This window comes from Lytechinus variegatus, chromosome 7, assembly GCF_018143015.1.
Source record: "Lytechinus variegatus isolate NC3 chromosome 7, Lvar_3.0, whole genome shotgun sequence".
Classification (NCBI taxonomy): Eukaryota; Metazoa; Echinodermata; class Echinoidea; order Temnopleuroida; family Toxopneustidae; genus Lytechinus; species Lytechinus variegatus.
The window spans coordinates 37,837,096-37,863,607 of NC_054746.1; the positions used below are offsets into that span (position 1 = coordinate 37,837,096).

Here is a 26,512-nt window from a genome sequence, read left to right on the forward strand (position 1 = left end):
AACACACTCTTAACATACATATTGAAAAAATGCACAAAATCTACAACTCCTAGAATATCAATTCCACATGTGATTCAGGCCTAAGAAAGTATTTCACATACATGTATTTACAAGCTAAAATCTTCCCGAGCCCTCTCTTCAAATACAAAGAGATTAATTGGTTTTAAATCAGTGTCTCTTGTGATTGTCACTATAACGGTGTTTCATGAAGCTATAAGTTATAAAGAATCATGTGATTGAATGGAATATTAAAGACAAAATTTCTTAATCACTTAAAGTAGTATTCCTTGAAGTTTGAATAAGATGTTCATCAATATTCGCATTGTAAACATAAACTCTAATGCAAAAGTATGTTCTTTTCCACATGTTTAATGAAATCGGGTGACATGTAGTGAAATTTTGTCATAACATCAGTAGAAAGATTATCATTTTTGTCTTAGATGTTGGGTAAACGTTCCATAAGGCTATTTGCTCTTTTTTTGTTGACCCCTCATTCTCATAAATATGTTATTCGGATGTTGTGACAAAGTTTTATTATCTTATGTATGTTTTCTATGTTCTTATTGAGAATGTAAATAAATTGAATCGAATTGAAAGATTGGGCTCAGACAATATTACTTTATGTAGTAGGTCGTTTAACTTTCATGTCATAAATTATGAACTGCGTTATGAAGTCTGGAAGTAACTTTGGAATGTTTGGTACCGAATTAGAAATAGAGAGGGCTGATTAAGAAATATTTGTTTCGTAAAAATTTGTCTATAGTACGCAGACAAACTGAGAATAATGGGAAATGACAGGCCTAATATACTAACACATTTATTGCACCGTGATTGTGTGCTGAGTAAAAGGGTGTGTAAGACATCGTGTCACTTAAACAATGTTGATGAATACAAGTATATTTTTAAATTGCACTTTGTGATTTTGCCTCTGCAAAATTATCATCCCAGAAAACAACATTTGGAAAAGGTGTTTTCCAAATCATACACGCGTTATGTAACTCAACGCCAATACCTGAAACTATTGTACTAAAAATGTTCAAATTTCACTTTGCTGAATATGCAACACCTCCTTCCAGAAAAGAATCATTTAAACGCTAACAATCAACGTCCATCCCCTTTTCACATTGACGACCTTTAATAACGTATGCACGCACTTAATTTTTTCAAAGATTTATTTATAGCTCTCGATGAAATACTCGTTTTTTTCTTTTGCAGTTCAATATTCATGGATTGTATTCTATGATATATCATACTAGTAATAAATTAATCATACTCTAAGATTATCCTTGAGTAATATAATTTGATTAAAAACTCTTAGAGATTTACTGTACAATTTTGTACATTACAACATTTTAATAAAAGAAATTCAAAATGCCTGAAAATTATCTTGGAATTTGAACTTCATAAATACTTTAAAAACAATCTTACTATTCGGAAAGCGACTGTATTTACAATGCGATGGGATGAGGTTTATGACTGCAGCCATTTCATTCATATAACAAATTCCTGCTTTCTTATTATATATCCTAAAATTACAATTATCGAAACATGAGGCCGCAAGCCTTTACAATCATATTGATTAATGAATCATTCAAAGACCAACCATTCAGATTGTGCAATCATTTTGACATCAGGACATAACTATTTTCCAGTAACATTTCCAGCAACGATTCAAATTCAAATACAACAATTTGACAAATCTAACTAGCATAAAACAACAATGTAAATGTCTCTGAACCAATGTAAATAACATCAATTAACTGTTTAAATTTCATTGAATTGATATGGATGTCCTTAGACAGCCACTTATTAGAACTAAATCACAATTAACCATAAGGGATGAAGAGTCAGCAAGCACCGCCTTTGATACAAAGGTGTGGGGATCGGGGCCCCGTTTCATAAAGAAATTATGATTACGGTAACTCAGCCAGTGTGGTAACCATAATGTGTGCGGCATCTACCATAGACACATTGATTTGATTATAGTGTGATGGTAACTATAAATATCATAGAAACTTTAATATGATTGTGTGATGAGCCCTATAATCATATAATCACCACACTTGTATATGTTCCTTATCAAACGCCCTATAGATCATCAATCAATTTGCTTCTGGTCGAGAGAAAGGCAAGAGAAACTTGACCGGTTCAATATCAGATGCACCTCCTTTACCGGTGGAATCATCTGCTGACCTAGCCAGCCACAATCCTTCCTGTCTCTTTACATTCTCTTCAGTCGTGTCAGCCCAAGAATCCCAACTCTGTTGAGCCCACTTCTGCTCCATCAGGTTGCTCATCTTCTCGCTTTCCTTCAGACACTTGGTGAGGAGCTTCTTGGCTAGCCTTCTGTTACCTAGGAGCATGGCGTAGTAAGCCTTCATGTGCAATAACCGAGGTAGGAAGACTGGAAAGAGCTTCATCTCAGCTTTCAGATGATCAAGAATCTGATACACAACGGAATCATGATGCAGTGATGTTAATTTCTCCCGACTTACAAGGAATATATCTCTTTTTATACAAATGGAAAATGACGGGTTCTCACCTCTTTTGCTTTAACACGAGATCTTTCTCTAGTACTCTGGTAGGCACTGTTGAAGCAGTTGTAGTAGTTGATAAGGTGACATTCGGCTAGTTTAAGAAGACCATCTATGGCAAGGAAGCAGGTTGGATGAACAGGAATCAGAACTTCCATTGAAACCAACCACTCATTGGTCATCTCGTATCGACCCTGGCGAGCACACCTGATGACATTGGTAAATAAAAAAAATATATATCCAAATCTGCTCATGGATATTTTGAATTTTACTTACTGAAATAAGACATTTACTTCTTTTCAATGCTTCCTTTTTTTTTACTTTTTAGTCTTCATCTCAAATATATATATAAAAAAAACAATAATAAAAGAAGATTGTTGCCTATGACCGTCGGAGAGAGAAAATTCAGAAATCGCAAAACGTATAAAAGTAATTTGGGAATACTACTCTGGGTCTTTTGATACATAAGATTAATAAGCTTACAATTGAATGGTTGATTGGTTGTTGCAAGAGTGTGAATGGTGAAAAAAAAACCAGAAGGTGGGGAAGTTGGTAATTTCATGAAAAGCAACATAAAAGAACGAGATTTTAATGTAAAAGAAGAACCAGGATTGGAACGGAACAGACCTTTATCCCTTCAAAGATGAGATGAATGTAATACTGAGGGGATTATAAAGGTGTGTATAGTGAATGAACAATGGAAGAGGAATGATTTACCATACAGCCAGGCAAGCCATGAGATGGAACCGTGGTACAGTATTGATGGAGAAAGCTGAATCACTGGCTGCATGTCGACAGAACTGAGTGAGAGCGTCATGACTCTCTAAAGATACACCTGGAATTAATAAAAACATACCCATGAAAAACAGAAAACGTCACACGTACGTACATCTAGCAACTTTGATTTGATATACATGTATTTGATGATTTATCACACTGCAAAAACTTCGGTGTTGATTTAACACCAGCCCGGAATCTATATCTGTCCACAGCCAGTTTGGAACCAAACCGATGCTGTTTTAATACTAATTAGTGTTGAATAAATACATATCTGATGTTAGACCAAAACCAAACTGGTGTTGTTTCATTTCTCTGGCGTCATATAGATTCCGGGCTGGTGTTAAATCAACACCGGAGCTTTTGCAGTGCAAATAGTATTTCACCTTGCCTTCATGAACAAAGATTTACAAATTAAGATATTAAATAACACTGTTCAAAGACGGTTTCCAACGTTTCAAAGGAAAGAGAACTAAAATGGTGTGAAATACAACAAAGTAATCATAAAATAAATGAAATGGCCACACTGACGACATGTACACCGATTTGCAAATTAATGAGAAAATCCTTGCACCGCACTTTTCATCAATAACGCATCTGCCGTCTTTAGCAAACGTTGCGTGTTTGTTTCGGAACTTGTTCCGTGTTCTGATAAACGCACTTGACACGGAGGGACATCGAATCTCCTACATTTGTTTTTTACGTCAAAAGCACAGACAACTCGATACTGGCAAGGAGCTTCCAACACACCTTGATACTGACTTGCACTTAATGGTTCAAACCAGATTTGTGCAAGGAGCTTCCAACACACGGAGCCAGTCGATTGGGTTTTTGCTAGGTCGGGGATACGTCTTAAGGTCTCTTTAATGGACCTATTATGGATGGACATTGTTTCAAGTGATTTTTTCGTCCCCTGTTGATGGAAACATACAGATGTTTCGACAATAGCGACTGCGTATCTTGGGCCAGGCATTTCATAAAGGACTTGCAACTGTTGTAACTTCGCCATTATGGCAGTTAACATGGAAACCTTCATTATGGTTGGCTTCTGATCCCTGTTACCATGGTAGTTGCAATAATGGCAAAGTTACAACAGTAGTAAGTCTATTATGAAACGGGACCCAGATCGATATTGAATCTGTATTTTTAGCATTCATTTGATTAAGTTATATGTGATGTATAATACAGGGCCAGCAGAACGGTTTTGAAAGTGAAGGGGGGGGGCTGAGCGTGCTAATGTGGAGTGCGCATGCTCAGAAGAAACCTCTCGTGCACTGCATACTCGCTAAACAACTCCGCGGAATGCGTTATTCCTATAATAATCAGATGGTCATTTTTACATACCTGTCTCTAAAGCAAGATCTATGCATCCGTTATTGTAGAGTCCCTTACCGAGTACATCTTCTTCCTCAGCGGCGGCATAATCCAACTTTTTGAGTTTCTCAATTGCTGATGACGTTCTAAAGAACATTCAATGAAGGCACATTGTAGATATTTCTTAACTATAATTTGTTTCACTGTGGTGTAGTATAGAAAGTAGTAAATTAGAAGTTGGAGTTGAAGAAGTAGGACACTGTATTCTTAATAAATATCTACCAATATTCCCCCTGTGAAAAATGACAGACTCATTGGGTGATTTCAAGTACGGTGTTGAAATCTGGTGTTGGTGTTGGTGTTGTGACAACACCAACACCAGCCACAACATCTTACTTGACATCAGGCTGGTGTTGGGATTGACCTCGAAAAATATGACGTATTTCCGGCAGTTCGTGTTGAAGAATGGTGTTGAATGTCGTCTGCTAAACCCAGCACTGCGGCTGGTGTTGACGATCTACGTGCAATTCCCTATTCACCAACACCAACTCCTAGGGATTGGGAAAATCATGATTTCAAGTTCGGTGTTGGTGTTGGCAATCTCAAGCTCGTGAACAGGCGGCGAACACGATGAAACATCCTCGTAAAATTAGCTTTTACAGTTAAGATGAGTACAAATCATTCGAGCTTTATATATTTTTATGAAGAATAATGTTCACTCTTTCGAATTCTTGAATTAATTAAAGCATTGGTATTCTGTACGATGAGAATTTAATGCATTTCTCTCCGATTTCATTTTCGTCGTCGAGACTTCTCGCGTGAAGTTGAGATGATTTAGCAGAGCAGCGCAGAGGCGTGACGTCATGCGCTATCGATAAACGCAACCGGTATCGTTCCTCTGAGCCCAGCTCGGTTCAGCGGACTTTTTACGTTCTCAACACCAACACCGAACACCGTACTTGAAATCGCCCAATGCATTATTTTGTTATAATGCATCTTTGACAACTCATACTTCAAACGATATGGGAAAACCCATGCTTTACCATGCAAATCAAAAGTTGTATGAATTAGAATGTTTTTTGTATTGTTTAACATAAAATTTATAAAATAAAGTAAATCGCTGATAAAAGCGATAAAGTATGGAAAATGTAATATCTTTAAAGCTTGAAGTATGGTGAAGTATCTTACCACACATCTGTTGTGAGATAGTTGTAAATTAATGATTGTAACAGTGATGTCTTATTCAGCGCATTCACCGTCCAGAGACGCTCATGGCGCTAGCGCAGCAACAGTTCCTTTGGATATACATAAATACATATAACTACAGATGTAAATGAAGAATAAAAAAAAACTAAAATACAGTTTTGCATCACCCACTGGAATTCCTAGCTACATCCTGGTGTCCTCTTGCTTGCTACTCCGTTCACCGACAATTTAAGGGGCAAGCCCGGTCAGCTCAGTACTCACAGGAGCTCTAGCAAATAAAGGCACCAGCCCCCATAGGAAATCCAAATGCCAAGGAAATTGTTAAAATTATATGGCTTGCTACGATCGTCTGCGTTCGCGGAGCGGGGATGGCCGCACCCTTTCGAAAAAACCGGGGGGGGGGGGAGGGGGCTTTTCTCGAAAGGGTGCGGCCATCCCCGCTCCGCGAACGCAGACGATCGTAACAAGCCAAATTAAGTTACCCTTTGATTTGTCCAACATATACTATAAGCTACAGATACAGACAGACAAATGCAAACAAAGAGAATACAATCGAACCTTTCAGCAATCATCAGAGCTCTGACAAGTGTAGGTAGTACTTGAATTGCCATCTCATTATCATGAAGCTTTTCAGCTACTTTCAGAGCGCTGTATCCTATCAAAAAGAAAACTTTTCATTTAGCAGTTGATAAAATAGTCTTCGTATAATTTTTATTTTCAATTACACTGAATGTATTTCTAATCACCAAACACTAATTTGGGGTCAAGGTTATACGTTAATCAAGTGAAGATAACACATTTATGAATATTATTAAAGTGAATTAGCAATATAATTACGAAGTATTTATATTGTTAATTGTTCAATCACTTTTAATTACCCGCGATCTTATATTTTGTCTCAGACTGAAGGGGAAAGTCAGGTCCCTTGATTTAAGGTATTACTTTAGTCAGGTGGGGAAAAATGTATAATGATTCTATTGTATACGTTTTCATAATTCCTTACTCATATTTCTTGCTAGTTGGGTACATTAAAGGTATTGTTAAACTTAGTTTGTGAGCAGCCGATTTAAAAAATTCTCAAACCAAGATGAAACATGTGTACAAGTGCATGTATTAGAACTAATAAACCCTGAAAACAACCATCATTGAGAATGAAAAGCTAAACTACAAGGCAAACCCTGATTTTGTAAATAGGTGTCTTATAGACGCCTAAATAGTACACATAAGTGTATGGGATGAAATTAAGATGGTGTTTCCGGTTACTTTATTTTTCAATTTTTGAAGGACTAAGTAATTATTTTCGAACGCAATTTTTTCTGGGCTTCATTTTTGTAACATATCACAGACACAGGTGACAAGTGTGACCTTCTAGCTCAGATTTTTTAAAAGTCAAACTAATGTTAACCAATCACTTTAAGGTCTATCATATTCTGCCGTACTGTACCCCCCCCCCAACAATCAAACAAAATCAGTGTCAATATATCAATGTTTTTCATCCATACCTGTGTCAATGGCACCTTGAATCTTGCCATGAGCGAGTCGTATTTTCATGCTAACACAGTACAGATGGCTGATAACTGCTAGCTCTTCTGCTCCTACTTCTCGTGGAGATGAAACGCATCTAGAAATTCAAGAGTGATTACTCATATCTGAACATTAATAATGTAGTGCATTTACTTCATTCTGCATACAATGTGCATTCATATCGCAAAAGATGTGAATTTGAATGCCTCTCTTTCTTCCCTCCTATGTATAGACTTTACAACTTCTTTTTATTTGATCATGAGCAACTAAATCATTCACCAATCAATTTATTTATGCCACCGGCTATTCTAAAACGGCAATAAAACCGGCAATAAAAAAAGTCATGATTATTATCCTCGATACTAAAATAAACTTACAGGTGTTGGGTATCACAAATAATATGTTAGTTTGCCCAAACTCCTCTTATTTCACACTCTGTCCTTTCGCCATCTCTCAATGCGTCTGCATAAATCTCCAAATTCTCAATTTAGTTTTTGACTTCTCTCTCTCTCTCTCTCGAAGTTTCACATACGTTGCACTTTATCTTGAATGTAAGTCATCCTTGAGAAAGGGAGGAGTCGAACATCGTTATCTCCGTATGAAGCTGCTTCCACTACATGAAATGGTAGTTAAATAAAGATGATTCTGTGTCCGCATTTCAATTCAAGTCCTTTCTAGCGTTTTATAAATTCGATATTAGAATACAAGACCTACAAACTAACTTCAACTAAGACAGGGACCGCAAACAAAGAAAACATTCTGTCGGCAATGATTTTATTTCTTTGACGGTCCCTCCTGCATGGGAGCATAGAAGAAATATAACAAGTTATAACAATGGCAATATAAATAGGCATAAGAAAAATCCAAAGTAACAAAAATAAAAAGAAAGAAAAAAGAATCAAACATCATGATAATAAACATATGTACAATACAAGGGCAATAATAGTAACGGGCACAAATTGACCCACCCACCCCAGAGAGTATCCGGAAAGCGGCGCAAAGACACGTACCCTCATGAGCACATGTGGGCGCAATCCAACAAAATCTGAAATCATGCCACCGATTTTTGCAAAACAGATCTGTCCTCAGCTTGAGGTCAGGCGAGGTCGCACGCGACAGAGATCTGTCCTGGCAAGCGGGGCAAGGTCGAACAGATCTAGACTAGCATGACTAGGTCGCACGCGACTGTCCTCATCGTTAGTTCACTATATAAGACAAGGATACTCCATAAACATAAATAAAGTAACTCTTCAGCTGAGATCGGCAGAAGGACACGAAATTATAAAAAGGAGTTGATTTAACCCAATGTTGTAGTTCTGATTGACGTCGAAAAAGCAGTTCAAGAGATATAATCTCTAGTTGATTGTTATTATATAAACTGTAGTGTAAATCAACTTCTTTGGCAGGAATTACAAATTTATTTTACAAAATATGATGACCATTCTTCATCTTAGTCGGATTATGTAAATGGCGTAATGCGTCAAGCATTCGGTCGAAATTTGTGTCTCAGGGTTGTCTGACCCGTTTCGAATTTCAAATTCTTCGCCGAAACCGAACTTTACCATGTTTACTGAAAATCATAGGTTCCTTTCAGTGATCAAGAAAAAAGTTATCATGATGAATTTGCCGGAAATAAACAATTTTGAACATTTCATTAACTATTAACTAGAGCAGGGTGCTGACTTTGAAAACGACTAAAAAATGCTCTTAAAAAAAATGATAATAAACTACTAAGTTCGATGACTTCAAATGATCTTTGACCTTCACCCGTGACCTAAATTTTAATTCATCTATTAGTCATTAGGCCTACTCTATATCGAGTATCGTGGTTTTATGAGATAGGGACCCATACTTTCCATTTCATCTTTTAAAAAATAAATCAAAACCTTCGTTAAGTTTTTAATGTTAAAACCACAACATGGTCAAAGTTTATTGACCCTAAACGACTTTGGACCTTGATAATGTTACTTCAAACTTTTGAAAAATGATCAATGACAGATTTTCTTCATTGCCCATTTGTCCAAGTTTCATGAATGAGATCAATGACATTTCAATGTTGATAAAACGTGATCAACATTCATTGACCCCTAAATGACCTTTGTCATCTGACCTGGAAGTCATTCAAGATGATCAGTGCTACTTGATTATGAGTGAGTTTCATGAAATAAATAATTATGTATTCTTTCGTAGTTATGACATTCCAAACACGTAACCTTAATAAGATTTCAGTGTTGAAGACGCCACCGCCATTGTCACCGTCGCTTCTGACATATGCGGGCTCAATAAAAAAATAATGCCAAATCGAAATTCGTGACATTACAGATTTGATTCCGATGAGAAGTGTTAATTTCGATGGAGAATAAAGGGATCTTTCATTTGCAATTTCTTCATGATTGTGAGTCTTCTTTATGCTAGACAAAAGACAGGTATCTCATTGTTTTTAAATGTTTATCATCTAAGAAGTAATCTTTCATCTAACAGAAAAAGGTGATCGGAAGAGAGTTTTTAAAGAAAAAAAAAACCGTTTTATATACCTTTGCATAGCGATTTTTTCATAGCGTCGTCCCATTTTCCTCCAGTGGTAGGAATGGCATGTTTCCATCATGTTGCTATATGACCTAATAACCTGTTAGATACAAGGTAAATAAGAACAAATAACGAAAAACTATGAGAACCTGAATCAGCCATGGATTTAAGTTATCAAAAAAGAGAAAAATGAATATTTAGAATATTTAGATGAGTATTCTTTTGCTATAAAATAATAATTCTAAAATCAGTATTGTACATGCATGTTTTGTGCCTGTTATTTGAAGGCTCGGTGTAAAAATGGCAGAGGTAAAAATGGCAAAGGTAAAAATGGCAGAGGTAAAAATGGCAAAGGTAAAAATGGCAGAGGTAAAAATGGCAGAGGTAAAAATGGCAAAGGTAAAAATGGCAGAGGTAAAAATGGCAGAGGTAAAAATGGCAGAGGTAAAAATGGCAAAGGTAAAAATGGCAAAGATAAAAATGGCAAAGGTAAAAATGGCTGAGGTGAAAATGGCAAAGGTAATAGTGGCAGAGGTAATAATGGCAGAGGCAAAAATGACAGAGATATAAATGGCCAGTCTTTAATAACCTCCCCGGGAACCTCCCCATGCCAAAAATCCAAAAGCCATTCCATGTACAATAGATTAAATAGGAAAGGTTTTAAGAAAAGATCAGAATTATAATGTTTGAGCAATGGAAAGGGTAACATTGTAAAATCACACTGTAAATTTTCTGCACCAAATTGATGACACCTGATTTGGTTTTTCTTAATTTATTCATGGACGTACATGCACAGCTTTCTCATGTTAAACCACTCTTCAAATAATCAAATTTAAAGCACACTCTGGATCCCAAGTTTTATACTTAATTCATTAAAGGGGAAATTCACCCTGACATAAAGTTTATGGTAAAAATAGCAGGAAATAATTAAAATATTGTTTAGGGTTTAAGGGAATCCATCAAAGATTTAAAAAGCTATTAGAATTTTATATTTTAATGGTGACGTCATTTCCGAGCATTTTTTTCAAGTCTGGTTTTATAAAAAATATCAATGAAATCTCATATTAAAAAAAAAAAGAAAATGTTTTTTATTGTTTTTGAATTTCAATTATTTCATTTTCAACACATCGAAGTAAAGTGGTCGAAATATTTACAATGAACTTATACAGACAATATAAATTGAGGTATGTACAATATATATTTTTCCATAAGTAAAACAGAGCTAAGTATTATTTGTTAGCAAAATATCATTATAAAATAAAATTCAAAGAAGATGGAGGGATCCACTAAAAGCATTGCTTGTATTGTGTGGACCCCTCTAAATAATTATTGTAGTATATCAATATATAAATCATTTCACATCAGCTCCTGAAAGACTTTTTAGCAATCATGAACCACTGATTAAAACTTAACGTCACAGATCAAAAAAATCAAACTTCTAAAAACTTACTTAATCTTTCTTTTCTTCTATTTTTACAGTAAATAATTTGGTGAATTTTCCCTGTAAAACAGGTCGATAGAATGGTACCTAAGAAAAGCCTACAAGTTTGAATTAAAATCCTTGATTTGCTACAGATTTCCAGATTCATGCGGTAACTATTACCATAGAAACTAGTTTAGGAACCTGCCATCCACTGGACTAGCTGCAATGAGGTATTGCTCTGAAAAATTAAACACTAATTGTTTTTATTGTATCATTCACATTATTACGTATCATATCAATATCTGTTCGGATCCATTATGATATTGAAATATGAAAAAAATTACTTCAATTACAGAAATTACAGAATCCAAGTAATGCAAGTGGTTGGAAAAAATCCCGAACTTGTCTATTTCAGTGTGTTAATGGTAGCGCACATTTGGTGTTTACATTAAAATTTATTTGGTATGTATGTGATGAAGTGCTGTTCTACTCTACGAATGGCCAAGATAAATTCTTTCATCACTCACTAACTGAAATCATTTTGGCATGAAAATGGTTGAGTTTAATCATATCAACGATAAAGTATAGAGCTGACCTAAAATGATTAAAAAATCTAAATATCGTTTCAGTTCATAATGCTCATTCCGTCGATAGGAGTCCATTCAAGGCCAATAATTATGACTGATATTAACTGGAAAGACTCTGTCTTTTCCTTGTTGATGTAGCATGTCATGATCTTTACCTGTCATTTTTAACTCTGCCATTTTTACCCCTGCCACTATTAATACCTTGGTCACATTTGCTCTACGGCGGCCGTATGGCGAATGGAAAACGGCCGTTTTATTAATTTTTATTCAAACCACCTATATGTAGTTGGACAAAAAAATGTTTAATGGCTGTTTTCGACTCGCCGTACGGCCGCTGCAGAACAAATGTGACCATGGTATAACTCTGCCATTTTTTACCTCTGCCATTATTACCTCTGCCATTTTTACCTCTGCCATTTTTACCTCTGCAATTATTACCTCTGCCATTTTTACCTCTGCCATTTTTACCTCTGCCATTTTTACCTCTGCCATTTTTACCTCTGCCATTATTACCTCTGCCATTTTTACCTATGCCATTTTTACCTGGCACCTATTTGCGTACGCCATTTTTTATGTGAAAAGAACTTAATACCTCACTGAGATCATTATTCGCTGCTTCTGATCTATTCATCTGCTGTAAGACTGCCAAAAGTGCCTGCATGAAGTCACGATTATTGTGGTGAAAGTACCACAGGTGAGAGAGACATCTGGCTTGCTCGTTGAACCGATTCCAATTACTGGAACTAAGGAGGTGAAGGTGAAATCATGAGAAAATCATGAAAAACAATGGTATTAATAGTAACGTGTTAGATCTAAGAAATGCTGGAAATAAAGTATATATCTTCATCGATGTACTCAATAAAAAAATACTTAACTGCAAATAGGAATTTTAGAGTGGACGAACAACACGGCACACCTTTTTTTTTTTTAGCCTTTATGTTTAATGCAAAATGCAATTTGTTTGAAGAAAAAAGGGCCGTAGTTGGGTCGCATATAGCGTGTGACGGGCTTACGTGGACGGTTGGCGGAAAGAAGGGTATATAAGGAATCGGGAAATTGTAATTAAATAAATGATTACCTGATTCTGCCATGGAGTCTGGTGGGGAAAGAGAGATGCATCAACTGCTTGAAACCAGCCCTGACGACACTAGCCCATACACCAGTCCTACTACGTGGTTGCTCATTCTGTAGTACGGTCAAAGCTCGATAGAAGTGAGGTATAGATTCTTCTACTCGACCCATCCGAAACATCGTCTGTTTTAATTCAGGTTTGGGAAAGTATTATAGAATTGTACCTACAGGTAAACTTGTGCAACACTTGATCAACACTTTTTGACGCAGTCGATCTCCAACGATAAAACGAACAGAATTCAGTTTCCAGACAATTTATTGGCTTTGTAGATATTATCTTGTTGTGGCCTAAACAAAATCTCCACCACTTCACGCACATTGTGAACGATTTGTAATGGCTTCTTTTTCGAACAGCAGTCAATATGCTATTTATGGATTTAATAGGCCTACTCCCGTCTGAAACTAATCTATTAGAATGTAAAATGGACTTTTTTTAACTTACTGCGAAATAAGTCTTCTGCCCATCGGTAAATACATTATTGATATAGAATAAAAAATCGTGATTTTTTTTGGCCGATTATGAATATTGTACTTCTACTTTGTCCCTCCAAAAACCCTATTTCAAACTACTTGATAAAATAAATGAGATTGGTTAGTTTTCAATGCTATACCTGTCCAATCATCCTCTCAATGATGGCTCTCTCTTGTGTCTTGATGATGATCTCATGTGGTTCTTTGGGATCTTCAGCTAATGGTTTCTTACCTTCGTCAAGCTCACTAATGAAGTGCGTGGCTTCGTGTAGATATGACATAGCCTATAAGGCAAAGATAGAACAGCTTAGACATGATAGAAGTAAAAATTATTCTAAAATATGACTATGATTAAAAAATAAAATAGATTAGAAAAAGGGAGTGATAAAAGATGGGATGACACAAAGAGAAAATGGGAAAGTGTAAGAATGCGTTTAAACAGGACCACTAACGATTGTCGAGAGATGCAAATATCAAATATGCAGTCCAACAGTCTAGATGATGGAGCATAAGCTCTTCAAATTTTCGTCATGACCGAGAAGGTTTAAAAGCATTGCATTTTTTTTTAGTTCTGATGGAATTTTGGACAAAAGGGGAACAATTGAAAGTCGTGTTTCATCGTATTTTGTTAAAAGTTCTGCCATATATGTAAGGGATCTACTCAAGATGTGCATAATGTTAAATATCACTAAACATGATAAAGCCTGCCAATATTTCACCCAAATAACAAAGTTCGCATGATTACTTTGTCTTAGAATCTTCAAACGACGTAGTTTGCACCCAAGTAAGGCATTCTTCTCCAAATTTGAGATTGCCCCCCCCCCTCTCCAAAATAGGAATTATAAAACAAATGATAATGATAGACTTTCACTTTCTTTGGAAACCATTGAATGCTGCATATTTACAATTTTTATATAAATCAAATTTTACATTGCTTTAACCCATATTCCCATTTCTATGCGACGCTCCTTCAGCACTATTTGGTGATTATAATCAATTTTAAAAAAGAAAATAGGATTTCGCCACAATCGCCTGCCCTTGAATAATTAATCTAAAGAGATCTAACCTCATGCTTACCTGCATGTTGTTGCCTGTAGCGACTGCGGCAGCTCCAGCCTCAAGCAAATAATAGATGGTCTTGGCAGTGTTGCCTGCTGCTCTCCAATGTCTCACTATCTGAGATAGGATGGAGTTCAGAACGTCTGCACAGCTGCATTCTCGGAGATCTAGACTATCAAACTCCATACCAAGCTTGCTGGCTCGGTGTGTCCGGTTGACACTCTTGTCCTTTGATTCATCTTTCTCATCAAAACTGAAAGCCAAAATAGATATGTTTATCAATTCAGAGATCTCTTTTGGGATTTACGTTATGCAACCTACTATTTACCTAATAAATATCTATATGATTTTTCCTAATTACAATTAAATTATTCAAAAAAGATAAAAACAAAAATGGTTAGTGTAAAAAATACTTATATTTTGTAATATTGTCTCATTGAATAATTCAATCCCAAATGAAAACAGTTTATCAAATATCAGTTTTATTAAGTTAATCAAGTTGTGAGGCATTATTGCAGAGTTGCAGAAGGTTGAAGAAATGATAAATGGTTAGAGAGGCTGTGATTATTCATATCCAAAAGGTCATTCAACAGTATCACATTACGCCAAAAATCTGAAATGTGAATTAAGAGTCATCACGATCATGAACATAATCTGAAGGGTATCTGTACCTTATAATGCTAAGAGTACTGTCCACCGAACCCTTACGGAGACTGATGGTGTTACGGCGTCCGGTACCGAACTTGTTTAGTCCCTGATCATCATCATCATCATCATCTGAGAAATCATCTTCATCTCCCTCCTCGGCATGATGCGTTGTCCTCTCATCATCAACGTTATCTTTGTTTTCTGTTTCTTCGCTCTCTAACAAGGGTTCAACCATTGACTGGTTTCGACCTCGGAACCCTTGGATGACGTTCAAGGCTGTCGTCTCGTTTTTCTTCAATGTTTCATTTTCTGAGAACGTTACACAAAAAATGTCAAAAATGTTTTCCCTCCCCAGATGAGGTTTGTCAAGCGTGCTTATTTATAAATATCTACTTTAAGTTTAGCTGCAATCAAATATAATCCCACTACATGGACTATGATTGAGTTTATTATATGACTATGATATGGTTTATTATAAAGGACTAAACGCTTCCGCATACTGATTTCTCTTTTCAATGTATGAATATATGAATAACACTTTGAATTTAGAAAAGATGATAGTAATCATTACCAGTACTGATCTTTGAAGTAGCCCCTCCTTTGTCACCGCCGGAGGGCTCATCTTTTGGCACGCCGTTATTTGATGATTCCTTTCCGCTCTTATTATCATCATCACCTTCCTTTTCTTCTTGCGCAGTCTCTTCCTCAGTCTCCTGATGTCCAGCCAAGAATTCTCCACCTCCACACGAGTCACATCGATGTGCGAAAGACTCCAGGAAGAGGGCAGAGAGGCGGTGGAGTTTCTTGCGTTGGTCGAGCAGGAGCATCTCGTACAGAGTCTCCTGCAGGAGCGCACTTACGAAACGCAAATTTCTGAAAGATTGATATGATCGATACAGTCGCGCTCATGAAAAAGCTGGTAAAAATATAGTCAGATAAATGTTGCACTTTCATTATTTCTTTGAATGAATGTTAAAGTTTGGCTCGAGTAAACTCTCCCAATCATTGAGATTGAAAACAAAAATAGTATATCCACATCTACCTTAGATAAGTATTTACTTCTAAATGCACGTAAAGGATATCTCTCACCTCTTGATTGATCCGAGTCCCGATCTCGGTACCATTATCATTTTCCTTAATTTCTAAAAACCGTAAAATATAAGGTTCACATAGAGCCATTGAACTAGATATGTTGCTTCAACCCAAGATCGGAGGTTGGAGTAAAGGCAAAACCCAACTCGATTCGTAGCCGAATCATGCCGCGGGTATGATTTTATTTACGTCAATGCGATTAGCATCTTAACTTGTCGTGAATATTCTATGAGGAATTAGACCTAAGTTTTCAATGAACTGTTTAAAACTGATAATTAATATTTATCAGTTTTACGATTTATATCAACGGTAACATCCTATTTTCAAATAGGTTCGCAGACCATGTAATTTCAAGTTGTGCGATAATCTAACATTGTTAGAACATTCCACTGCTATTCTTTGAGTCATGCTTTAGTCTCTCAGATATGAAATAATTATACTTAAGACCTGCAAATGAAAACATGATGAAGGATGCAATAAAGCTTACCTGCAGTTGGTTATTTCCGGATGAGAACTATGTTCCGGTGCAAAGCCATCACAGTGACATTCAACTCTTGTATTGAAGCGATGACCATGCCCATGGGAATGCCTTTATGATCAAACAACAACATAGGTATGTAGTAACGAGGGTTAGATTTTGTCATTAGTTAGAAACTAGTATATTACAGCTTGATTCAGTACATATCCAGTTTATCAGCATTTTTAATATATTATTTTAATTTATTATTATTTAGTTATTCATATTTTTGCTTCTCTGAATGTTTCATACGGGAAATGCTTCTGAAAGTGATAGTGCGTTTCGATCTCTATGGGGGGGGGGGTGGGCTTCATCGGATTTTCTGTTTTTTTATTGTACAAAAATTATTCTTGACAAATCTGTTATGACCTTTGATCTTTTTGTATATCAGAAAAAAAGCCTCTCTTGACGTACGACACTGTCTGCGATCAGATCCTTTTATCACCATCTTTGATACATCGACGGCAGTCTTGGTGAAACTCATACTAGAGAGTTGCAAAATAACCGGTAGCCCCATCCCAAATTACGTTTGTTTGGCATTTCTCTCAGCTTGAGGATTATTGCATGATCACGATTATTAAAAAGATGAGTAATGTCCCTTATTCTATTGTCCTTGATTGAATAATGGGTCAAATAATTTACAATAGGAAAGATGGGCAACTAGAAGGAAAAATTGATATATAAAAGTGAGAGTGCATTGTGAATAATCTTTTTCATTATTTAGCACGAAAAAGTGAGTTATTATATACTTACGAAACCACTGCACATAGCGTGCTTCTCATCTTTGAGGTATGGTGGGTATCGTGGAAGTACATAGCACACTCAAAGATTCCTGCCAACATCAGTGCATGGATAGCTTTACGTAGGATTGCCTTTCGCCATATGGTGTTATGAGGTAAGATGGCTTCCAGCATCCGACGAGAGAATGTCATGCCGAGTACTGAGGCGCATTTGACGATGAGTTGCTGAGTGGGTTTCATGCGATCAATACGAGACACGATGATACCTGATTCAAGAATCATAAAATCATTTTTAAAAGTTCATGGTAATTCCCGCTTTTATGTACTTTTAAACGGTACTTGGGTAGATATTCTCGTGGGTGTACCCAATAGAACCAACATTGTGTATTATATTCTCAACATGCAATTTGGGATTTTAAGATGATATTTGAATAAATAATAATAATAACAATGTACATTTATATAGCGCTTATTACAATAGTTTCTAAGCGCTTGACATTTATATCTTAATGTAATTCATGTATAAGGATTATTAAGAGCATAATAAATTATATTGCAATTTAATATAAACTGTTTTTTTTTCAATACGAATACTTTTTTGCGTATCGTGTCTAGAATGCTTTGAACGACCCTTTAATAAAAAGATACACATGCTTCTCTCCATTAAACAAGCTAGTGGAGCGCCTCAGGCAATCCCACGATTTACGCGACTCAATATAGCAGTGCTGAATTTGAAAACAGCTATAAAATGATAATTCACAAAAAACACCATTCATATAATGAACAATACTACGTTCATTGACCCTAAATGACATTTGACTTTGATCATGTGACTATACTTGATTACCCCTATGTCCACAATTCATAAACTATATCCATAAACTTTGAAAGTTATGACAGCAATTGAATAATTACCTCAAACATGGCCAAAGTTCACTGACCTTAATGACCTTTGACCTTAGTAACATGACCTGAAACTCGCACAGGATGTTCAGTGATACTTGATTACTCTTATGCAGTGGCGTAGCTAGGATTTTTTTTTCCCGGGGGGCACTGGGGGGTCCTTGCTTTTTCAGGGGGGGGGGGGGCACCGGCCATTTCCGGTGTGTGTCCACAAGGGCGGATCCGACTTTCGCCACTAGGGGACCGGGCCAGAAATTTTCTTCACCAATATCAGTCACTTCTTAGTTTTATTCTTATAAATAACATAAAATAATCTCATAAGCCTTATAAAAAGTGCGAGCGCAAAGCGCGAGCGATTTTTTTTACTTTAAAAAATTAATGTATTTTTTCCTGAAAATTTAATTTTCTGGGCAATGTAATGTGTGATCCTGAACAAGATTCGTATGTACCCCCAAGCGCGAACAGAAATTTTTATCAACTGTTCTAGCATTATCGAAAAGGGACCTGTTAAGGACTGCTTACAGTTACTCACGAAGACGGTATATATTTCAATAATGCGAGCAAATTTTTTGACATTCCGACCTAAAAAAAAATGGACATTCTAAGCACTTTTTGTATTAATTAATGGGATAGGTATGTAACTAAACAGTTGATGCGAGCGCGAAGCGCAAGAGGAACAAAAACTGAGATTTTAGACCTAAAAGCGGGACACTATTCATATTTTGTAAGTCATAAATAGGATATAGTCAATTGGGTATCATTAATTATTATGGAATTCTGATGTAAAACTGGATAATATAAAGAACATGCAGGCTATCGCGCATGTTTTATATTTAGACCTAAAATCTGGGCATTCTGAATACATTTGTTTAATGGAACATTATGGAATACACGTAGACAATATAAACTTGGCAAATCAAACAATATGACCACGCAGCGTGAGCTTAAAATGCTGATATGTAGACCATAAAACAGACATTTTAGAGAGCACTTAAATTTGTAAATGAAAAAAAAATTATGAAAGCTCGATGTCCGAGCTAAAATATGTTTTGCATATTGACTTCAAAACTTGCTCCACATCAGCCTTTTGAGCAAGATATGAATCCCATCGAACGGGCAATTATGGCGCGAAGCGCCAGCAAAAATTCTATATAGTAACATGAAAATATATATTTTTTTAATTGCAAGTCTTCCCTCACATTATTTCATTCACTCGTCTTCTTTTTTCTTCTGCCTTTCTTCTTCTATTCATTCTTCTTTCTCCCTTTTTTCTTTTCTTTTTTTTGCTCTGCCAATTTTTTCTGGGGGGGGGGGCACCTGGGGGGCACACCAAATCTCAGGGGGGGGCACGTGCCCCCCCCCGTAGCTACGCCACTGCTCTTATGTCCAAGTTTTATGAACTAGACCAATACAATTTCAGAGTTATGATAGTGATTCGAAAAATACACCCAACTTGGCCAAAGTTCCTTGAACTTTGACCTTGGTCATGAGACCTGGAACTCAGGCAAGATGTTCAGTAAAGTAATATTTGATTACCCTTATGGGCAAGTTACATGAACTAGGTCCATATACTTTGAAGTTGTGATGACATTTTGAAAACTTAACCTTCGGTTAAGATTTGATGTTGACGCCACCGCCGTCGGAAAATCAGCGCTTATAGTCTCAGTCTACTATGCAGGTGAGACAAAAACCTCACTGTCTCATAATTTTCAACCCAAAATTGTTCAGGGTGGGGGGGCATTAAGGGAAAAAAATATTTCTAGAATTGCGCCGAAGTCACCCCCATGAGGATAAGGCAAAATGACAAGATATATAGCTCGTTTTTTTTTTACTTATCTCAATTTATTACTGTTTTCATTACAGGGCGGCAGAGTGAATTTGAAAGGGGGGGGGGGTGGGCGGGCACAGAGAAAAAAGGGCACATTTCTTTCGAAAAGGGCACTATTTAAAAACAAGGGGAAAAATTACTTACAGTATCTACAGTGGTGTAATGACTAATGAGCCAAAAATGTTAAGGGGGCTAGATATTGTATCACATTAAATTTAAAAGAAACTACAAGTGAGCGAAGCCAGCAAGCAAAAATTTTTGTGATAGATTTTTACATAATATTCAGAAAATAATATATTTTACCATTCTCTCTTTCCATTTCTCTTTTGTTTCCCTTAGTTCCCCATAGTGAAGAATGGGGGTGGGGGCAAGAGCCCCATCAAGCTCCCCATCTATACGCCACTGCTTATCCACCCCACTCACATGAATCTTAAGGCACGTAGGATTATTCTTACAAGTTTTCTCTTCATAAGTAGTAACATCTAACAAGGCATAAACGATCTTGTGTCTCGCCCACTTATGAAAATAACCAGAAATATCATGCTTTGCGAGGGCACGCAACAGAATTGTATCGAAACTTCATTGTGAAATGACTGGATTGGAATAACATTTGTCATGTGAATCTTGCATGTAAACTTTAATGTTGACCTCAAAATGAACTTTGACCTTACCATGTGTCCTCCAAACACTTTTACACGCAGATCTCCTAAGTACACCTACAACCAAAGCCTACAACCCAAGCTTGGTTTAAAAGTGACTTACGGTTGCAGAGTTGTGTCATAACATTGTCCTCAAAATGACCTTTGACCTTACCATGTAACCTCTGATTGCGCCATGACATATGCGAGTCTCCTCAGTACCTACAACCCAAGTTTGGTGAAAAGTGGCGTACAGCTGCAGAGTTATGTGTCATAAGAGTCTTGCACGCAAACTTTAACATTGACCTGAAAAAGTCCTTTGACCTTACCATGTAACCTCTGACTGCAGCATAGCATGCAGGTACCCTAAGGACATCAACAACCCAAGTTTGGGTTAAAAGTAACTTTCGGTTGCAGAGTTGTGTGTCATAAGAGTCTTGCATGTAAACTTTAACATTGAATTGAAAATGACCTTTGACCGTAACATGTGACCTCTGATTGCAGCATAACATGCAGGTCCCTTAAGAATATATATACCATCCAAGTTTGGTTGAAAAGTGACTTACAGTTGCGGGGATATGTGTCATAATGTTTGTGACCTATGGACATAGTGGACATTTGGATCCCCAAGTCTCGCCTTCACCTCTGGTGGGCGAGACAAAAATGAGAATATCGTTTTTGTGTTTTAAAGGTGCACTCATTAAGACATAAAAGAAATCGTTCTCAGGTGAAAGGGGTACAGAACACGTTCATGACGGGCACTTTTCTTGGGTAAAAAGGGCACTTACAAGAAGGCAAGGTGGTACTTGCTCACACATAAAAAGGGTCATTCTCATGTGAAAGTGGCACAGTACACGTTTGTGAAGGGCACTTTTCTTGGGTAAAATGGGGCACTGATTCGAAAAAGGCACTTACAAGAAGGCAAATGTTACTAGCTCTCACATAAAAACGGGTCCTTCTCGGGCGAAAGGGGCACAGTACACCTTCGCAATGACATTTTTCTTGCGTAAAAAGGGCACTTTTCAGGGCTTCAAAAAGAGGGGGCACTGTGCCCCCCCCCCCGGATCGCTACCCTTGTTTCATTATTAATACACTTCCCCTGATATACAAGGAGAAGCAATATTGAGGCGAGACCTTCTAACTGTATCTTACTTCAAGACAGACTTGAAAGAAAGAGAGCGAGGCGGATACAATACCCAATTGCCCTCTTGGTAGTATTTCTTTCTTGAAGTAAAAAGTGTATGAATTATTAATCAATATTATTCTAGAGATAAAATCTTTTCAAGAAAATCCCATAGAATCAAGTATATATAATCAACAATGGCAACAAAAATCACATTTTGGTTTTAAGTTAAAGGCAAAATTCTACGAACGTACTAACCTTTCATTGAGACTGGTATTTCAAGGTCTTGTAGTTGTACACCGGGTGCGACAATACACACCACACTGGTATCTGCCTCTCCTTGATCTTCCTCTATATCCTGATCTAACTGCTGAAGTCTCCTCATAGTCTCGGCTGGAAGCTGAACAACGGGTCCAGGCTAGATGAAAAATATTAAAAACATTCCATTAAAATATGAGTAGTCGTAAACAGACACAATAACTCGTGGATGCGTGATGGTATGGCCCATTCTTCTAAAGCCTTTCTTGAACAAGTATTATTATCATGGTCCTAATCCCTTCTTGTATTTTCATCATTATGGTATGTATGACAATAAATAACTCCGCTAAAAATTGACAACTTATCTGCGATTAATATGATAAATGCATATCTCTTTTCAACTCTTCTCTAACTGATTTAGAAAATATATTCTAAAAGACAAATGATGTACCATTATTGTTATATGTTCAATCAATTCATTTTTTGCCTATGCTAATTCATCTTGGCATTTGGGTGATTTTGCTTTTTAAGAATGACCTGACGTTTACCTCATCGACGCTTGCTCTTCGACTTCTAGGAAGCCTTCCTGAATAGCTGCTACTACTACTCTCTCTTCGTTTCTGGAGTACAGAGTGATCAGGCATGATCTGACCGACCAGTTTATTAGCTTCAGGACTGCGGCGAGGTACTAACTGAAGTTTGTCACTCGAGAACATCTCACGGATAAGCTGCTCACACCATGAAGCAATGCCGTGACTCTTCTCTTGAAGAATCCTGATGAATTTGAAAAGTCAGAGAACACGCCAGATTTGAGTGTATTACTGTGATACATTCCCACGTTCTGAATATCATGGTCCTCAATGTGATGCTTAGTATTTTAGATTTGTCTATATAGTACTATCTGTCAATTCCTCCACGACCTTAAGCACAGAAATTGCATTCTTATATTTGTTATATATATTCGTCTTGAACATCGTAACATATATCATGTATATAATAAGGAGAATGCCACATTGGTAAAATAATTAAATTGAATTTATAAACAAGAAGAACCATACAATTGTAAAGAAGCTTTTTGTAAGAGATATATTTCAATCAATCTTCTTTTTCAAGTCAGTAATATAATAAATATCTGCAAACATACACTCAACTCAGTAAACCAAAATATTACGACGAAAGGAAAGAGAATTACTTGACGAGTTCTTCTGGCACTTGGACAACATCCATGAGTTGACAAGCCAAGGCAGCCATACAGTTCTTACTGAGCGGTCCTAACTTGATATGATAGCACTTCTGATCATTAAGGATACCCATAGCTGTAGGACAGAGCTGAACATCTGAGAAAGGACGCATGGTGAGTAGGAGAGTTGCTGATGAGTTGCTAGAGGCAAGGTGAGATAGGAAGTCCCAGGACTCGTTGTCGATATAATGCGCATCATCAATAGCGAATATGACAGACTGATCCGAGGTAGACTGAAACAGGAAATTCATAATCGAATGAATCAATGAATAAACTCAGCAAAAATTATTAAGTATCAAATGTGACCTGTGGGAAGTGTAGTCACTTTGAAGTATATAAATGTTTTGAGGGTCAATTACAACAATTGTGTATTCTCCCGATTAATGAAAGTTAGACTCTCTTCATCTGTTCGCATTACAAGTGATGATCTGACTAACCTGATTGACGATCTGTACTAATAGTCTGTGCAATGCCTTTGTCTGTTGCTCACTGGTCATGTGAAGGCATCGTGGGTTTGTAGGGAACTGCCGGATGAAATGAGATAAAAACAAAAGCATTAAATGAAAAAAAATGCACAAGGAAAAAACACTGTTTAAATGTGAAAGAAATATGCTGTATTACGCAGCAATTTTAATGATTTTTTTTAAAGGCGTTATTCATGAAATATTTTGACAGAGTGAAATAACCGATAACCAAATTTTTTTTTCAGCTTACAGTCTAACTTCAAACTATGTACATATAGGTTTGCGCATTAATGTGGTTTTGTTCCCCAAACTTATCTCCCCTACATAAATTATGGTTAAATATATATGAAATCTATAATATGAATATGGATATTAAAGGTTATATTCATAGATACGAGTACAATGTATGTTAAGAAATTTCACCTTGAGAACTAATAGATCATTGAGTAGACAAAGATCCTCACGTAGTTTCTCTTCTTTGACATGTTGAATAACAGAATGCTCCCTTTCAACATGACTAGCACAATCTTCCATCTCGAGTAGGATGGCGATAAGGAGCTTGACCACGTAGTATGGAGTACCAGAATCATTCAAGGTCAGTGCTAGTGGCACAACACTGGCAATAACAAAGACAGATCATAAGATAGTTTGTGTGATGAGAATTATTGGAAGTTAATGAGTTACACTTGAAAGTTTAGTAAGCAACTCGCGTATTGATTTATGATTATACGTGATAAAAGCATATGCGCAATAATTGATTCATATTTAGATAAATCATGAATGGATTATAGTATTAATAGGAAAATATAATATGATTGTAATAAAGATATGGTGACATTTATGATGCCAGACGATGATGGTAACGATGAAGATATTTTTAAAGGAAACCAAAACCCAAGAAGAGAAGCAATCTTATTGGAAAGAGTAAAATGAGAGGAACAATTAAAAAAAAAAAGTTTCATCAAAATCGGTTATGAAATAAGCAAGTTATGGACGATTAAAAAGTCTTGTTGCACTTACTATGTGGATCCTCAAATTGGCAAACGTGCTTCAAAATGGCTGATTTTGTGGACAACTCTCCATTTGTTTTGTACACATATTTTCAGATTTCCCCCTTTATTTTACATATTTCACATGATCTCCTCCTGACCTTGACATATATGAAATGGATTATATTTTCCCATGACATATGTTGTGCTCAGATGAAGGCAAGATGCAATTTGAATGATGAGAAAAATCTGAAAATTTGTGTACAAAACAAATGGAGAGTTGTCCACAAAATCAGCCATTTTGAAGCACGTTTGCCAATTTGAGGATGCCCATAGAAAGTACAACAAGAGTTTTGAAACTCCCATAACTTGCTTATTTTATAACCAATTTTGATGAAACTTTTTTTGAACTAAATTGTTCCTCTCATTTTACTCTTTCCAATAAGATAACTTCTCTTCTTGGGTTTTGGTTTCCTTTAAGGCGAATTTCTGAGATGGTCTACAGGTGCAAAAGTGATCGTCTTATTTGCCATCTGGGAATTAAGCAATGGTACACAGAACTGGACTTATATAAGGAAGAAAAATTTAATGCTTGATGAATAACATGACACTGAAATTAATAAATGAATTAAACATTGGAATGAAGTACACGTAAGACGTCCCTGCATACTTGATTGAAGTTTTGAATCGAGTGAATTTGAGATGTCTAGTGGTGAAATTATGTGTAATGTGAATGAACTAAGCCAATCTCAACTTCATAAACGGGCTATCCTAATGTATAGTTTATCATCTACCTTAGATAACAATCTAACATGCATACACTAATGATAAGCATATGACAAAAAAACAAACAAACTAGGTTAACTTTATTTTACGTGTAATCATCTTTGATAGCTGCCGTGATAGCTGCATCCATCATACGACTCTTGCCGATTCCAGGGTCACCTTGGAAGACAATGATCCGCCGATGATCACCACGTTTTCTCTGCTGGTGAAGAAGATCAAGCTCACGCATGAAGACGGCCATCTCTTTATCTCGACCTGAAATGGATAAAAAAATACAGCTGATATCGTTCATGTTGGTAACAGTGCTAGTACCGTCATCTTAGTGGCGGTGGTGGCAGTTGAAGTAGTAATTGTAAACTAGTAGCAGTAAAAAAGTAAAGGCAAAAGTAGTAGTAGTAGTAGAAGTAGAAGAAGAAGAAGTATATAGTAGTAGTAGAGTAGAAGTATTAATATTAACAGTAGTAGTAGTTGTAGTAGTAGTAGTAGAAGTAGTAGTAGAAGAAGTAGTAGAAGTAGTAGTAGAAGTAGTAGTAGTAGTAGTAGTAGTAGTAGAAGTGGTAGTAGTAATAGTAGTAGTAGTAGTAGTAGTAGTAGTAGTAGTAGTAGTAGTAGTAGAAGTAGAAGTAGAGGAAGTAGTAGAAGAAATAGTAGTAGTAGTAGTAGTAGTAGTAGTAGTAGTAGTAGAAGTAGAAGTAGAAGTAGTAGCAGTAACGGTGGTAGAAGAAGAAGTAGTA

The 26,512-nt window shown here is 36.4% G+C and overlaps 1 protein-coding gene across 1 annotated transcript in view; it reads right to left on the minus strand.

Annotated features, from left to right (window-relative positions):
• Positions 1-1,583: 1,583 nt before the first annotated feature.
• Positions 1,584-26,512, minus strand: part of LOC121419203 (adenylate cyclase type 10-like) — a 51,269-nt gene continuing 26,340 nt past the window's right edge. The window contains exons 15-35 of the mRNA XM_041613560.1: positions 25,868-26,033; positions 24,427-24,619; positions 23,977-24,063; positions 23,492-23,772; positions 22,848-23,073; positions 22,300-22,459; positions 17,563-17,815; positions 16,780-16,881; positions 15,772-16,073; positions 15,224-15,509; positions 14,571-14,805; positions 13,634-13,777; positions 12,970-13,145; positions 12,484-12,634; positions 9,890-9,981; positions 7,334-7,452; positions 6,390-6,486; positions 4,656-4,771; positions 3,252-3,369; positions 2,543-2,741; positions 1,584-2,444 (exon numbers count right to left, since the gene is read on the minus strand). Coding sequence (XP_041469494.1) covers positions 2,103-2,444; positions 2,543-2,741; positions 3,252-3,369; positions 4,656-4,771; positions 6,390-6,486; positions 7,334-7,452; positions 9,890-9,981; positions 12,484-12,634; positions 12,970-13,145; positions 13,634-13,777; positions 14,571-14,805; positions 15,224-15,509; positions 15,772-16,073; positions 16,780-16,881; positions 17,563-17,815; positions 22,300-22,459; positions 22,848-23,073; positions 23,492-23,772; positions 23,977-24,063; positions 24,427-24,619; positions 25,868-26,033 — 3,845 coding nt within the window. The 3' untranslated portion in view covers positions 1,584-2,102. The remainder of the gene's footprint in view (positions 2,445-2,542; positions 2,742-3,251; positions 3,370-4,655; positions 4,772-6,389; positions 6,487-7,333; positions 7,453-9,889; positions 9,982-12,483; positions 12,635-12,969; positions 13,146-13,633; positions 13,778-14,570; positions 14,806-15,223; positions 15,510-15,771; positions 16,074-16,779; positions 16,882-17,562; positions 17,816-22,299; positions 22,460-22,847; positions 23,074-23,491; positions 23,773-23,976; positions 24,064-24,426; positions 24,620-25,867; positions 26,034-26,512) is intronic.